General features: G+C 41.3%; 1 protein-coding gene across 6 annotated transcripts in view; it reads left to right on the forward strand.

The window, feature by feature from the left end:
- ZBTB24 (zinc finger and BTB domain containing 24) overlaps positions 1-10,569 on the forward strand; it is a 31,710-nt gene extending 21,141 nt beyond the window's left edge. For 3 of the 6 annotated variants that reach the window (XM_083176915.1, XM_083176917.1, XM_083176916.1), the window contains exons 5-8: positions 280-363; positions 1,345-1,437; positions 5,893-5,974; positions 9,341-10,569. In XM_083176915.1, coding sequence (XP_083033041.1) covers positions 280-363; positions 1,345-1,437; positions 5,893-5,974; positions 9,341-10,118 — 1,037 coding nt within the window. In that variant the 3' untranslated portion in view covers positions 10,119-10,569. The remainder of the gene's footprint in view (positions 1-279; positions 364-1,344; positions 1,438-5,892; positions 5,975-9,340) is intronic. The other 3 variants (XM_083176918.1, XM_083176919.1, XM_083176920.1) reach the window with 2 other exon arrangements.
- Positions 10,570-14,023: the final 3,454 nt, after the last annotated feature.

Below are 14,023 nucleotides of genomic sequence, written 5' to 3' on the forward strand. Positions count from 1 at the left end.
CTTGCTGTTTTTTGCTGTACTCCCACCTCAGAGGCCCGGAATCTTTCACCGTTATCACTATTTAGTGTCACCACAAGGCAAGATCCTTCTAGATAGAAGGCAGCAGGAGATTTGCATAGGGACAATGCAGGTAGTCAATTCTCCACATTTAATGTCTCATCACTTAAAACAGAGCTTATATTTTATACTCAATATTTTGGTGAATAATTGTACTAATACCAAAAGTTGCAGTGTACATTAGGAATTTTATTAACTACTTGTGTCTTTTATTTATGTGAGATGGTAGGTTACCAGAGTGCAATGTCTGCCAACGCAAGTTCATGGATGCTGCACAGTTGAAGAAACATCTAAGATCTCATACAGGTTATTTTCCTATATAACTTTAGTGTAAAAGTTATAGAGCGTAGCATAGGTCAAACTCGAAATTTCTGCTGCATTTACTACATCGAAGTTAAGACTCTTCTACCTTGTTGTAGTGGATAAGAGGCAATGAAATGAGCATCTTCCAACTCCTAGCGAAGTGTAAGACACATTTGGGGAAATTTACTAAAATGTTTCTATGGGCAACCAATCAGAATCTACTTCTTATTTACTTAGCACCTTCTAGAACAGTGGTTCTCAACCTCAGATCTCCACCTCAGTCCTCAAGGACCCCCAACAGCTCACATTTTCCAGGGCTCCACACAGAATTGCAAGTGAAGTAATTATCTCCACCTGTGGATCTTTTAAAATGTGTCAGTGAATAATGAGTGTGCCTGTGTACCTGCTGGGTGACCTGGAAAACATGTACTGTTAGGGGTCATTGAGGACTGAGGTTGAGAACCACTGTTCTAGGAGATAATAGTATCTGATTGGTTGCCCACAGCAACATTCCATCTGAAATAGAACTCCCATCTTAGTAAATTTCCCCCATTGTATGTATCCTGCTTTTGAGAAATGAGCCTAAAGGTCTACATGAAAGTCATATAGCTCCATGTGAAAGAGTGATATGTGATGTTAGTAGTAGACTATGGGAAATGTGGTAAATGTTTCCAATGTATGGTTCTTTCTGCTATGTTGTTAATCAAGTTATGTCCGGTTCATTAAAGAAGACGTATAAAAAGGTACTGTAGGTGCTGCTTTCCCTTAATCATGTATGCTCCTATGCTTCACCCTCAAATATATTGTGTGGGGGGTGATATTTACCTCTCAAATGATGTATACACCCCCCCTCATACAGTCAGATCCATAAATATTGGGACATTGCCAGAATTTCATATTTTAGGCTATATAGACCACCACAATGGGTTTGAAATTAGCCAAACAGGACATGCTTTAACTGCAGATTTTTTGCTTTAATTTAAGGGTATCTACATCCAAATCAGGTGAACGGTGTAGGAATTACAACAGTTTCTATATGTGCTGGGACAAATCAACTCAAAGCTATTTCTTGGACAGGTGTGTACTATTCCCTCATTATTTCATCATCCATTAAGCAGCTAAAAGGTATGGAGTTCCAGGTGTGACATTTGCATTTGGAATCTGTTGCTGTTGACTCTCAATATGAGATCCAAAGAGCTGTCACTATCCATGAAGCAAGCCATCATTAGGTTGAAAAATCAAAAGAAACCCATCAGAGAGATAGCAAAAAAACATTTAGGTGTGGCCAAATCAACTGTTTGGAACATTCTTAAAAAGAAAGAATGCACCAGAAAGATCAGCAACACCAAAAGACCCGGAAGACCACGGAAAGAAACTGTGGTGGATGACCAAAGAATTTCTTCCCCAGTGAAGAAAAACAGTTGGCCAGATCAAGAACACTCCCAGGTGGTAAGTTTATATGTGTGGGTCAAAATCAACAATCAAGGGTGACTATAGAGCAGGCATTCCCATCCACGGTCCTCAAGGCACACCAACCTTGCTGGTTTTAGTGATATCCAGGCTTGAGCACAGGTGACTTAAATAGTACCTGAGTGATTCTGATTAAACCATTTGTGCTGAAGCCTGGATATCACTAAAACCTGCACTGGTGGTGTGCCTTGGGGACCGTGGTTGGGAATGCCTGCTATAGAGGGTTCACCACAAGATGTAAACCATTGGTGAGCCTCAAAAACAGGAAGACCAGATTAGAGTTTGCCAAACAACATCTAAAAAAGCATTTACAGTTCTGGAACAACATCCTATGGACAGATGAGACAAAGATCAACTTGCACCAGAGTGATGGGAAGAGAAGAGTATGGAGAAGGAAAGGAACTGCTCCTGATCAAAAACATACCACCTCGTCATTGAAGCATGGTGGTGGTAGTGTCATGGCGTAGGCATGTATTGCTGTCAATGGAACTGGGTCCCTTGTATTTATTGATAATGTTTTGGGCAATATTATCTGCTCCTATTCAATCAAATGCTTCAGAACTCATTGGACGGCCCTTCGCAGTGCAGATGGACAATGACCCGAAGCATACTGCAAACGCAACCAAATAGTTTTTTAAGGCAAATAAGTGGAATGTTATGCAATGGCCAAGTCAATCACCTGACCTAAATCCAATTGAGCATGCATTTCACTTGATATTGATAGTAGGGAAAAGGGGAAGGGGTATCTGCACTGGCTGGTGCTATAGCACTCGAATAGGCCCCAAGCGGGACAATCCAAATCCATTAATCTCAGTGGGGGTGCAGCCAAAGACACTAATTGATACCGAAAAAAATAGGCAGGAAAGAATGTCTTTCTTTGTTGGCACACAAAGAGAAGAGATAATGTATAATAAAATTACAATGTTTTATTTGTTATCATTACAAACTGTCAAATAAGTGAAATATTTGTGTGTTGTGTGCAAAATTATTAATAAACAATTTTAGGTACTTGTGAGTTATCCGGGCTCCCGATTTCTAAATCGGGTCGGATCAGGCACATCGCATCGCATCGCATCGCATCGCATGCGACCATCGGATGCGATGCGATGACCCGATTTTTCCATAGGAATCAATGTTAAAATGGACTGAGTCCATTTTAACATGGAATTCAATGGGAAAAAGGGGTCATTTTCATACCCCTACTATCCAAGTGGGCATGGAGTTGGATATAAACCTGTGGCGAGCGTAGCGAGCCACCGAGCCCGAAGCGTGGCGAGCCCCGCGAGGGGACACAGAATACTGTCCCCTCGCGGGGCTCGCTTCGCTCGCCACGCTTCGGGCTCGGTGGCTCGCTACGCTCGCCACAGGTTTATATCCAACTCCATGCCCACTTGGATAGTAGGGGTATGAAAAGGACCCCTTTTTCCCATTGAATTCCATGTTAAAATGGACTCAGTCCATTTTAACATTGATTCCTATGGAAAAATCGGGTCATCGCATCCGATGGTCGCATGCGATGCGATATCGCATCGCATCTGATTGTATGCCTTAACTTAAGGCATACAATCAAAAAATCGGGAGCCCGGATAACTCACAAGTACCCAATTTTATTATTAATATATGGTGACCTTGCCTTTTATTTTAAATTTATTAGAGATACTACACTGGTACGTTTCAGGATATTTGTGTTATGGTTTCCATTTAGCCCCTCTTGGGGTCACAAGATAATTGTTTGTTTTACAATTATATAAGTTCTGTACTTCTGCAGTTTTCCCACAATTTTGCCACTTCTTATCTGATTGGCATGTTTGTTTTTTAGGCGTGTGGCCCGGATTGGTACTGTATCAATATTTGTACAGAACCATACTAGTTAATTGGTGTACCATATATTTCACTTATTTATCTCGTGACCCCAAGAGGGGCTAAATGGAAACCATAACACAAATATCCTGAAACGTACCAGTGTACTATCTCTAATAAATTTAAAATAAAAGGCAAGGTCACCGTATTTTAATAATAAAATTGTTTATTAATTATTTTGAACACAACATACAAATATTTCACTTATTTTGACGTTTTTAATGATAACAAATAAAACATTGTAATTTTATTTTACATTATCTCTTATCTCTGTGCCCCAACAAAGAAAGACATTCTTTCCTGCCTATTTTTTTTCTGCATTTCACTTGATGAAGACAAAACTGAAGGGAAAATGCCCCAAGAACAAGCAGGATCTGAATACATTTGCAGTAAAGGCCTGGCAGAGCATCACCAGAGATAAAAACCAGCATCTGGTAATGTCTATGTGTTCCAAACTTCAGACTGTAATTGACTGCAAAGAATTTGCAACAAAGTATTAAAACGTGAAAGTTTGATTTAGGATTGTTTAGTTTATCCCTTTACTTTTGGCCCTTTAAAAAGTGTGAGGCACTTATAGAAACCGTTGTAATTCCTACACCGTTCACCTGATTTGGATGTAAACACCCTCAAATTAAAGCTGAAAGTCTGCAGTTAAAACCCATATTGTTTGGTTCATTTCAAACCCATTGTGGTGTATATAGAGCCCAAAATATAAGAATTATGTTGATGTCCTAATATTTATGGACCTGACTGGTCGCTGCCAAAAAGGAGACGGCCGCTAGAGGTGCAGGAGTACCGTTTTGGAGGGGCGCAGGGTCTCTGTAATGCTGTCAGCACTATAACAGCGATGCATTTTTTTAATGCCTGAGGGGAGGAGTGGTGGCGCAGAGTCTCTGACCACATTAGAGAGACCCTGCGCCCCTCCAAAATGGTACTCCTGCACCTCTAGCGGCTTTCTCCTTTTCAGCGGTGGCAATATTTGGAGGGGCGCGGGTCATCTCTAATGCTGTCAGAGACCATGCGCCTCGGTGGTGCCTATTCTCCCCACCCCCCCATTGCAATTTAAAAGATTTAACGGTACTTGTGTATTATCACGGCGCCCGCTAAATCGGCCGCAAATAGCATGCAAAAATCTGATGCGATTTAGCGGCCGATTTTCTGCCAATTTGCCTGCTATTCCATCCTTGCACACCCACACTATCCAAGTTAGCCTGAAGCATGGGGAGTGCAGCGTCCTCCTGACCTGGTTATACCCCCACTATCCACATCGGTGTGGAGTTGATTGTATAAAGCGAGGGGATGGTAAAAGGATCCCGAAGCGTGGCGAGCGGACGCTGAATACACGTCAAGTAATCCGTGTCCCCTCCTAAACCGTCTGTGATACCGTATGCGATTTAGATTAAATCGGGCGCCGTGATAATACACAAGTACCGATTTAACTCCCCCCAGGGCAATGAGCATTTAACACCCTATGGCAACAAGCATGTAATACCCACCCTGGCAATGATCATGTAACCCCCTATGGCAGCAAGCAGGTAATCGCCCATGGCAGCAAGCATGTAATCCTTTCAAATATATCAAGGGTTTTAACAAGGTACAGGTGGGAGACATTCTTCACAGGAAGAGGAGCAGCAGAACACGAGGACATGCACTGAAACTAGAGGGAGGAAGATTCAGGGGAAATTTGAGGAAGAATTACTTCACAGAAAGAGTAGTAGATAAGTGGAATAGCCTCCCATCAGAGGTGGTAGAGGCAAATACAGTAGTACAATTTAAACATGCTTGGGATAGGCATATTGATATCCTTACAAAAAAATAAGGATCAAATATGGTTTGAGGTAACATGTTTAAAAAAGGGGCAGACTAGATAGGCCAAGTGGTTCTTATCTGCCGTCAAATTCTATGTTTCTATGTTACTGGCAATAAGCATGGAACCCCATATATCACCGAGCATGCAATCCCCCTTGATATCAAGCATATAATCCCCCTGGCAATGAGCATGAAACCTCTGGCAACAAGATTGTAGGTAAGCAGCACTTATTTGCCGAACAATGTGATTAATCGCAAAAAAATTTCATGCGATTTAATCACGCTTAAAAATTGTAATCATTGGCAAGCACTTAAAATGAAATAGGGAAACAGAAATTATTACGTTGGGCATTCTCAAAAGTTTTTGCTAACAAATACTCTACATTCATTCAGGTGAAAGGCCATTTACATGTGAGATCTGTGGAAAATCGTTCACTGCTAAAAGTTCACTTCAGACACACATCAGAATACACAGGTACTGTATATTTATAAACTATATAGTCCCTCTTTTGGCGATATAGGTACACTATCATGTTTAAGTGTGTATAATATTGAGGCTACCCTAGCCAGCCTCATATCCATTGGTGGATTTCCCACTTGGCACATACCTAGGTGTGACTATTGCTGCATAGTTACCACAGCATAGGGGGGGGGGGGGGGGGGGGGTGTACTGCTATGGCAGTCAGGAGGCCCCACTATGAAGGGGGCAGTAACATAATGGGGAGACAGATTATGTTGTGTTTATGGGCGGCCTAACCCCTGAATTTGCTCATGCTCATACCACAGCAGTATGTATTTCCCTGTTCTTGTACAATAGAAATACATAGGAGTCATAACACAGAGAGGCAGGTATTTGTTTCTTACTCAAGCATTCTGCACGAGTACTTTATTTGCATAATTTAGGATTTGGGTATTCTAAGTTTATTTACTTTCTTTTCCTGTAGAAAATATGCAGTGTAAGCAGAAAGTTCCTGTCAGACTGGGGCTGAGGACACTAATTGCATGGTCTGCAGTGATTATTAACATGTAGGTGTAGAAACTAGATATAAAATAATAAATAAAGGTGTTAATAATTTATGTTCTTTATTAAAGATTTAGGCGAGATTTACTAAACCTTGAAAAGTGATAAGATGTAGAGTGATAAATCACCAACCAATCAGCTCCTACCTGTCATTTTTCACAACCTGTAACAAGGTATTTAGCAGCTGATTGGCTGGTGGTTTATCACTCTCCATTTTATCTCTTTTTAAGCTTAGTACATCTGGCACTTAGCGGTATATTTATTAAAGTGCAGGTTTTTTTGAACTGGGGATGTTGCCCATCGTTTATTTATATAGCGCCTTCTAGAAGAAATTGACTAGATTTGATTTGTCGCTATGGGCAAAATCTGTACGTCTGAAAACCTGCACTTAAGTGTACCGCTTATTCTACAATGATGGTTGGCAAGAACCAAAGCAAACAAGGACCAATGATGCTATATTCTATGAGGTGTATAGAGGACAAGTATATCAAGAAAATAGGGAATTTAGTAATATACATGAAAAAAAAAATGTATTTTTAAAAATACATTATATGGTGAGTACAAATGGAATGGACACACCCACTTCGACTTCTTAAAGGGGTGAAGAGGAGAGGACTGGATTGATCCCTCTACTCTTCACCCCTTGAAGAAGTCCAAGTGATTTATATGTATTTTCACTTTGGATATGTACCCTTTATCATCCTTACAATTATTTATCCATTCCAGTTGTACTCACCATATGTGTATTTAAAAAAAAAAAAAAGTTATTTTAATTTTTTTTTTTTTATATTAATAAATTCCCTATTTTATTGATATACCTGTACTCTTTTATACACCTCGTAGAATATAGCATCATTGGTTGCTTAACACCTATGCATTATTTATATGTACTAGTGTTAGCCCCTTACCAAGGCTGCTTATTTAGGGGATAGCTGACACCGTTATATATAAAGGGATGGATACTTGTTTCCTAGCACGGCGCCCACGATTTTGATCATAGTACATCTTATACAATCACATCGCATGCAATATAGCGGCATGCGATGCAATTCGATTTTTAATTGTACAAGCACCCTGATGGGTGCTTTTAATGTTAAATGCACCCCCACTATCAACGCCAACCCGAAGCGTGGCGAGCGCAGCGGTACGCGTCCTCCGACCTTTTCATACCCCACTATCCACGTCAGCATGGAGTTGATTTTAGATACTGTGGCGAGCCACAGAGCCCCGCGAGGGGACACGGATTACTTTACATGTATTCCGTGGACCCTCGCGGGGCTCACCACGCTTCGGGCTCGGTGCCTCCCCGCACTCGCCACACTATCTAAAATAAACTCCACGCCGACGTGGATAGCTGCACTCGCCACGCTTCAGGTTGGCGTTGACAATGGGGGTGCATTAACATTGTAAGCACCCAGCAGGGTGCTTGTACAATTATAAATCGCATTGCATTGCATGCCATTTGCTGCCATGCTATGCGATATTTCATCGTACAAGCACTCCTGTTAATATAACATAAATATTGCATCGCACACCACTAAGTATGGTATGCGATGGGCGCTGTGCTAGGAAACAAGTACCAAGGGATGCTTTTATACAAACTTTTTTTTACTGATGTTTTACTACTGTTTGTCAAGAATACTGACAGAATTAGTTTTTTTATAATAATTTATTGAAAAATCACAGGTATTGTAAATTAATGCAGTTCAAGTAAGGTACAGTATTTAAACAGTAACATATATGGAAAGAGTACAAAATTGTAAAGACAGGAATTAAAGCGGTGACGTACATTGACAAGAAATTTATGTACATAAGGTGCACCTCATAACTTAACATACACAAATTGTTGGTTACAGACATAATACTTGATTGCTGAGTCAGTGCTAGTCTCCCCACCTTGTATGTTGGTTACAGACATAATACTTGATTGCTGAGTCAGTGCTAGTCTCCCCACCTTGTATACACTTAAATGAGAAGAGAGGATTGCACACTACGATTTTAAAGAATAAAACCCACATATACATCTAATCCTAATAACATTGACCACATACGCATCGATCCAGGCGGGGTGATGCTATGCGATGGGGTGTGCGCTCCCGCGGCACCTCATTGCACAGTACAAAAAGTTTGTGCTGCACATACTTTTTGTACTAGCTTTCTATCGCATCGCATGCACAAGGCATACGATGCGATGCTATGTGTGCTAGTTAAGCACAGAACGCACGCCGGGATCGATGCGTCTGTGGGCACCTTTACTGTTAGAATTTTCAATCAAGATTCTCTAGTAATAGGGACTCATTTCACAAAATGTTTAATAAATATTTTTATTGAAACAATGAGTGTTACAATAAAGAACTATAGTTAATCGACAATTATCCGCAGTCTATTTTATTTTACAAGGCTTACAATACAAAGTTCTATCTGATAAGACCAAAGATTAAGATAGTAGTTGAATTCTACTTTAAGAACTGTGGCAATTGTTTTAGGCCTTTTATCGCATTTGAGGGGCCTTGTATAGTATGCTATTATCAATAGGATGAGCTATTAATTTCCTGGTAGGCAACCTGTTGCAATTCAGCTGTTGTGGAAATGCACATCCCAGCATGCCTTTCCACTGTTTTAGCATGCCATAGCAGCAGCTGAGCGCTACAATGTGCATAGCCATAATGTAGTCTATGAGTTGCTGTTTTTTTATTCACTAATCTTTTCAAAGTATAGAACAGCATATGTGAGACCAGGTGATTGATCAGCCTTTCTAGGTTTCATATAATGTGCAGATCAGATACAACAACAGTCATCATCAAAACTTTTTCTTTTCAGGGGTGAGAAGCCTTATTCTTGCAACATTTGTGGGAAAACATTTTCAGACTCCAGTGCCAAGAGGAGACATTGCACTCTACATACGGGAAAGAAGCCATTCTCTTGTCCAGACTGCAAAGTGCAGTTCTCCCGCATGGACAATCTGAAGACTCACATGAAAATCCACAGCAAAGAAAAACAATCACAGGACATTGAAGCTAACACTGGAGGAACAGATGAAGCAAGGAACATACTCCAGCTGCAGCAGTACCAGCTAGCAACACCTAATGGGCAGGAAATACAGTTACTGGTCACAGATGGTGTTCATAACCTGAACTTCATGTCGGGACACGGTCAAGGCATTAGTATTGTCACCACTGATGCGCCTCAAAGCATAACAGACCAAGCTGCAAACCTTGCACTGATCACTCATCAGCCTTCAGCCTTGCATGGTTTGTCCATCACATCCCACCAACAACAAGTACAGTCCGTTCACAACATTGACTTGATGGAAAGCAGAATGCAAACTATGCTGCCAGAGCAGATGCATGTTATCACTCTATCAAAGGAAGCACTTGATCAGCTGCAGGGACGGACTCCTGTGCAAACGCACCAATCCCATGGCATCTTAAACCAAAGTGTCCGTGTCCCTGACCATACTGCTCAAGCTTTAACTGTGCAGCCTGTAGCCCAATCTGTGCCTGGGCATCCGATTCAAGCGCAGGCATTCCAGATACAAGCCAGTGCCGTCGCCTTTATAAACCAAACATTGGAAGCCACAAATTCCACTTCTGTGTGATTAATAGTATTTCTCTACTGAACATTTTTCCTAATCTGATACTGGTTTAGAGATTTTTTTTGTATCAGGGACATATATACCTCTAAACAGAAGCCATGTTTTCCTGAAGACCAGTACAGCAATGTAATATTACTGCAACTTTGTATTCTGAATCCATTTGTAATGTTAATCAATAGGTATTTGTAGTATTTATCGTTTAAAGGTTTGTGTATTTTACAGTCAGTTTGAGTGAATGGCTGACCTATATTGTATGATACAAAGTTTTGGTGGTTTTAATTTTATAACAAAAACAAATGCTGCAATGCAAAAAAAATCACATGGATGCAAATTATTTTTTTCCTTTAAAGTATAGCAGATAGGTATTTCTTTTTATAAGAATTTCACAAGAATATAGCACAAATGAAATTAAAAAGAATGTGTGAAATGTCCCCTTCATAGTTCCATGACCAATCAGTGGCGTAACTAAAGGGCCGCATCCCCCGCGGTGCGGGGAGGCGCCGGGGTCTGCGGGCGCTGTTGTTTCTTTGCCAGCTCCCCACTGCTTGTGGGTGCAGCGGGGAGCTGGCAGGGGGGTCCGTGAGGCGCGGGGGTACCTGTGGTCAGGGACTCTGGAGAGCCTGGAGGTCCCTGCGGCACTGATTATGAGTTGCCGGGGTCCCTGCAGCGAAGTGGAAATACTGCGCTACCGCCGTGCGGCAGCGCGGGAAGCGCTTCTAACTTTGAAAACACTGGCCGCGGCCGCACACTGGCTGAGATTGAAAACACTGGGCACATGCTGATTGGCTCTCCCGAGTCCCTGACCACAGGTACCCCCGCGCCGCACGGACCCCCCCTGCCAGCTCCCCGGGGGGGGTCTTGTCTTTTAACGGGGGGGGGGGCGCCAATATTGTCCCGGCGGGGGGGGAGCAAAATTTTCGGTACTTATGTAATATCTGGGCTCCCGTTTTTCTTACGAGACCGCGTCCCCTCGCGGGGCTCGCTGCGCTCACCACGCTTCGGGCACGGTGGCTCGCTGAGCTCGCCACACTATATAAAATCAACTCCATGCGTAGTTGGATAGTAGGGGTATGAAAAAATGGGGTGCATTTAACATGGGAGCCCAGATAATACATAAGTACCAAATTTTCTGTTACGCCACTGTGACCAATATAAATCTACTTGGCCTGTTCCTGGAAAACCTTTGTGACTTGTTACATATATTTCTGTTGTACTTCAAGGATTACATACATAATACCGTTTTATTAACTTTGATGCTTTCACATTGATCAGAACTATCCTCAGTCCTGGTCCCTGCAAAGGCATGTTGAAAGTGGGAGTGGTTTGTGGGCATGGTTGGGTAGACTTGAATAGATCATAGGGTGTATTGTTGCTTCCAAAATGTTGGGATAGATTTGTGTCTGGCCTATTGCAGTCTCTGTTAATAATCCAATTGTGTGACTTCAACCTATTAAATTGGGTTAAAGAATAATAATAATTAGCCCTCAATGCCTTGCAGACATCCTATGTTTTTAAGCATTGGTAAAGAAAGGAATGGTTACATTTAACAGTCACAGCTTGTTGGTGGTTCTGGAAATGAGATTTAAACAGGATGTAATATTTTTGCTTTTTTAATCCATGGCTAAGTTCACCAATATGATGCAGCTTTAAAAAAGCTGCTGCTTAATAAATATGTGCCTGAATGATTTTGTCAGTGAGAGATTGATCTATATATAACAAAATATATATCCTTGCAGGACCCTTAGACACTCATTGGTGAATACTTTTATGGTCATATATAACTTGGGGTTTTGCCAATATGTGGTTTAAGGAAAATCCCACGTGTTGGCATAGTTTTACATTTAAACCTCTCTTATTTTGCAGCTACAGCGTGTGTCTCCTGAATCCATGAACTAATAAAGATTAATAGGATTCCCCACTTTTGATATTAATTTGGACAATGCTTCCATAAATATAACAAAAGACCCCAAATTCCTTGAAGTGCATCTGTTACAACTACCTTACTTCTTTTTGTGACTATACATATTAAGTTGGTAGGATAGCAACCCCGCTATCAAAATATAGCGGTGTATACCCTTACAATATAGGGTTTCATTATCTCTTTGTGTGCAGATCTAAAAAAAAAAACTCTCTCCAAGTATCTAATGCAACTTCCCATCTAAGGTCAATTTGTTCTCAAAATGGGAAAAACCATGTGCACTGCAGGTGGGGCAAATGTAACATGTTCAGAGGGAGTTATATTTTGTTATCTATACTTGTTACATCTGCCCCACCTGGAGTGCATGTGGTTTTACCCATTTTGAGAACAAATTTGTGTGGCAATCAAGTCTGAATTTGGCCCTTTATTCTGGTATAATTGACCCATAGAATTCATTCATATCATGAGACAATCACAATGGTGTCCCTTCGAGAGTCAGGAATGTAACAAAATGGTTGATTCAATAAGCGAGAGGGGATTTCACAATCAAAAACTGCAGCATTCCCTTTCCTTAATGCAGAAACCAAATCTCCAATGTGTCTAAGCTAGGTAACTAAATAAAACTATGTTGGACAGCACCAGACCTCCCCAACTCTGGGACCTAGTGTTTTAAGGTGCGTATCAGCCAGTGTGTGTCTGAGCGATATATCTATAAAATACACCGTTCACAGATTTATCACATCAGCTGTGCAACACAGCAGATACATAATGGTGTGTGTACAGGCGATCCACCGACCACCCGTACCTCCATGCCCGGAGCCATCTGTGATTGATTGCAATGGACTGTGCTTACTCGTACAGGCAGGTATCTACTTTGTTGATCACCATTGCCTTCTAAACCAATACTTCTAAGGCTGGGTACACACTAGTAGATATATCTGCAGATCAAATTATCCATCTGTAGATATATCTACCAGTGTGTACCCAGCTTTAGAAGTATTGGTTTACTTGAGCTCCCAAATGAATCAAGTATTTAATGCACAAGCCAAAGGCTCTATGGCATTGGTGATCAACAACGGATATACCTGCTTGGCACCTGGGTAAGCACTTTTATTTATTACCAGTTATTTATGTAGCGCACACATATTCCACTGTGCTTTACAGAGAGTATTTGAACATCCACATTTTCCCTGCCCCAGTGGCGCTTACAATCTATAATCTCTACCGCGTATACACGCAAACACATTAATCCTAGGGTTCCTTTTTGGGGGAGCCAGTATCAGTACGTTTTTGGATTGTTGGAGGAAACCGGAGTACTCAGAAGAAACCCGCACAGGGAGACTTTATAAACTCTGCACAGTTATAGTTGGAATCAAACCAATGACCTCAGTGCTGTGAGGCAGTAATGCTAACCATTACATGGGCCCTAGCAGTAGGACTGTTTGAGTATCACTTGTTTTATACTAGGGCTGCAGTTGAAGCCAAGCATATCATACACTTGATGTTATTCTTTACCTAAATCATATAACTGGTATGATGTGATCTGTTCTGAAGAGGAAGGTCAAACTGCTCTCCAGAATGACCTGTAATACACCCATGGTCTCCCCTAAGAATAGGTTCCCCTTCCACGTTCTGCCCTCTCACTGATGAAATGGGCAGGATGGGGTAGTATAATGCAGTAGAATGTAGTTGCACAGGAAAGGGGGGGGGGGGGGGGGGGCAGTGGCAACTAATACGATACGTTGCTATCGGAATTGCATAGTTTGGGCCCTGCTTATTTGCATAGTTGCGCAGTTTGTTGCATTATGCTGTAAGTGGTAGTACACAGCTCTGTATCACCCCTATCACTGATGTAAGCCAAAGTCTGGGCTATGCTTTATGTTTATTCATTTTATTAATTAACTATAATAAATTTACAAGGATTGTTCAGCTGTCAATACAATAAATACTACAGCATTTGACAAATATTTATTCTCAAGTGTGAAAAATA

Source organism: Crinia signifera, chromosome 3 (genome assembly GCF_055691185.1).
Source record: "Crinia signifera chromosome 3, ASM5569118v1, whole genome shotgun sequence".
NCBI lineage: Eukaryota > Metazoa > Chordata > Amphibia > Anura > Myobatrachidae > Crinia > Crinia signifera.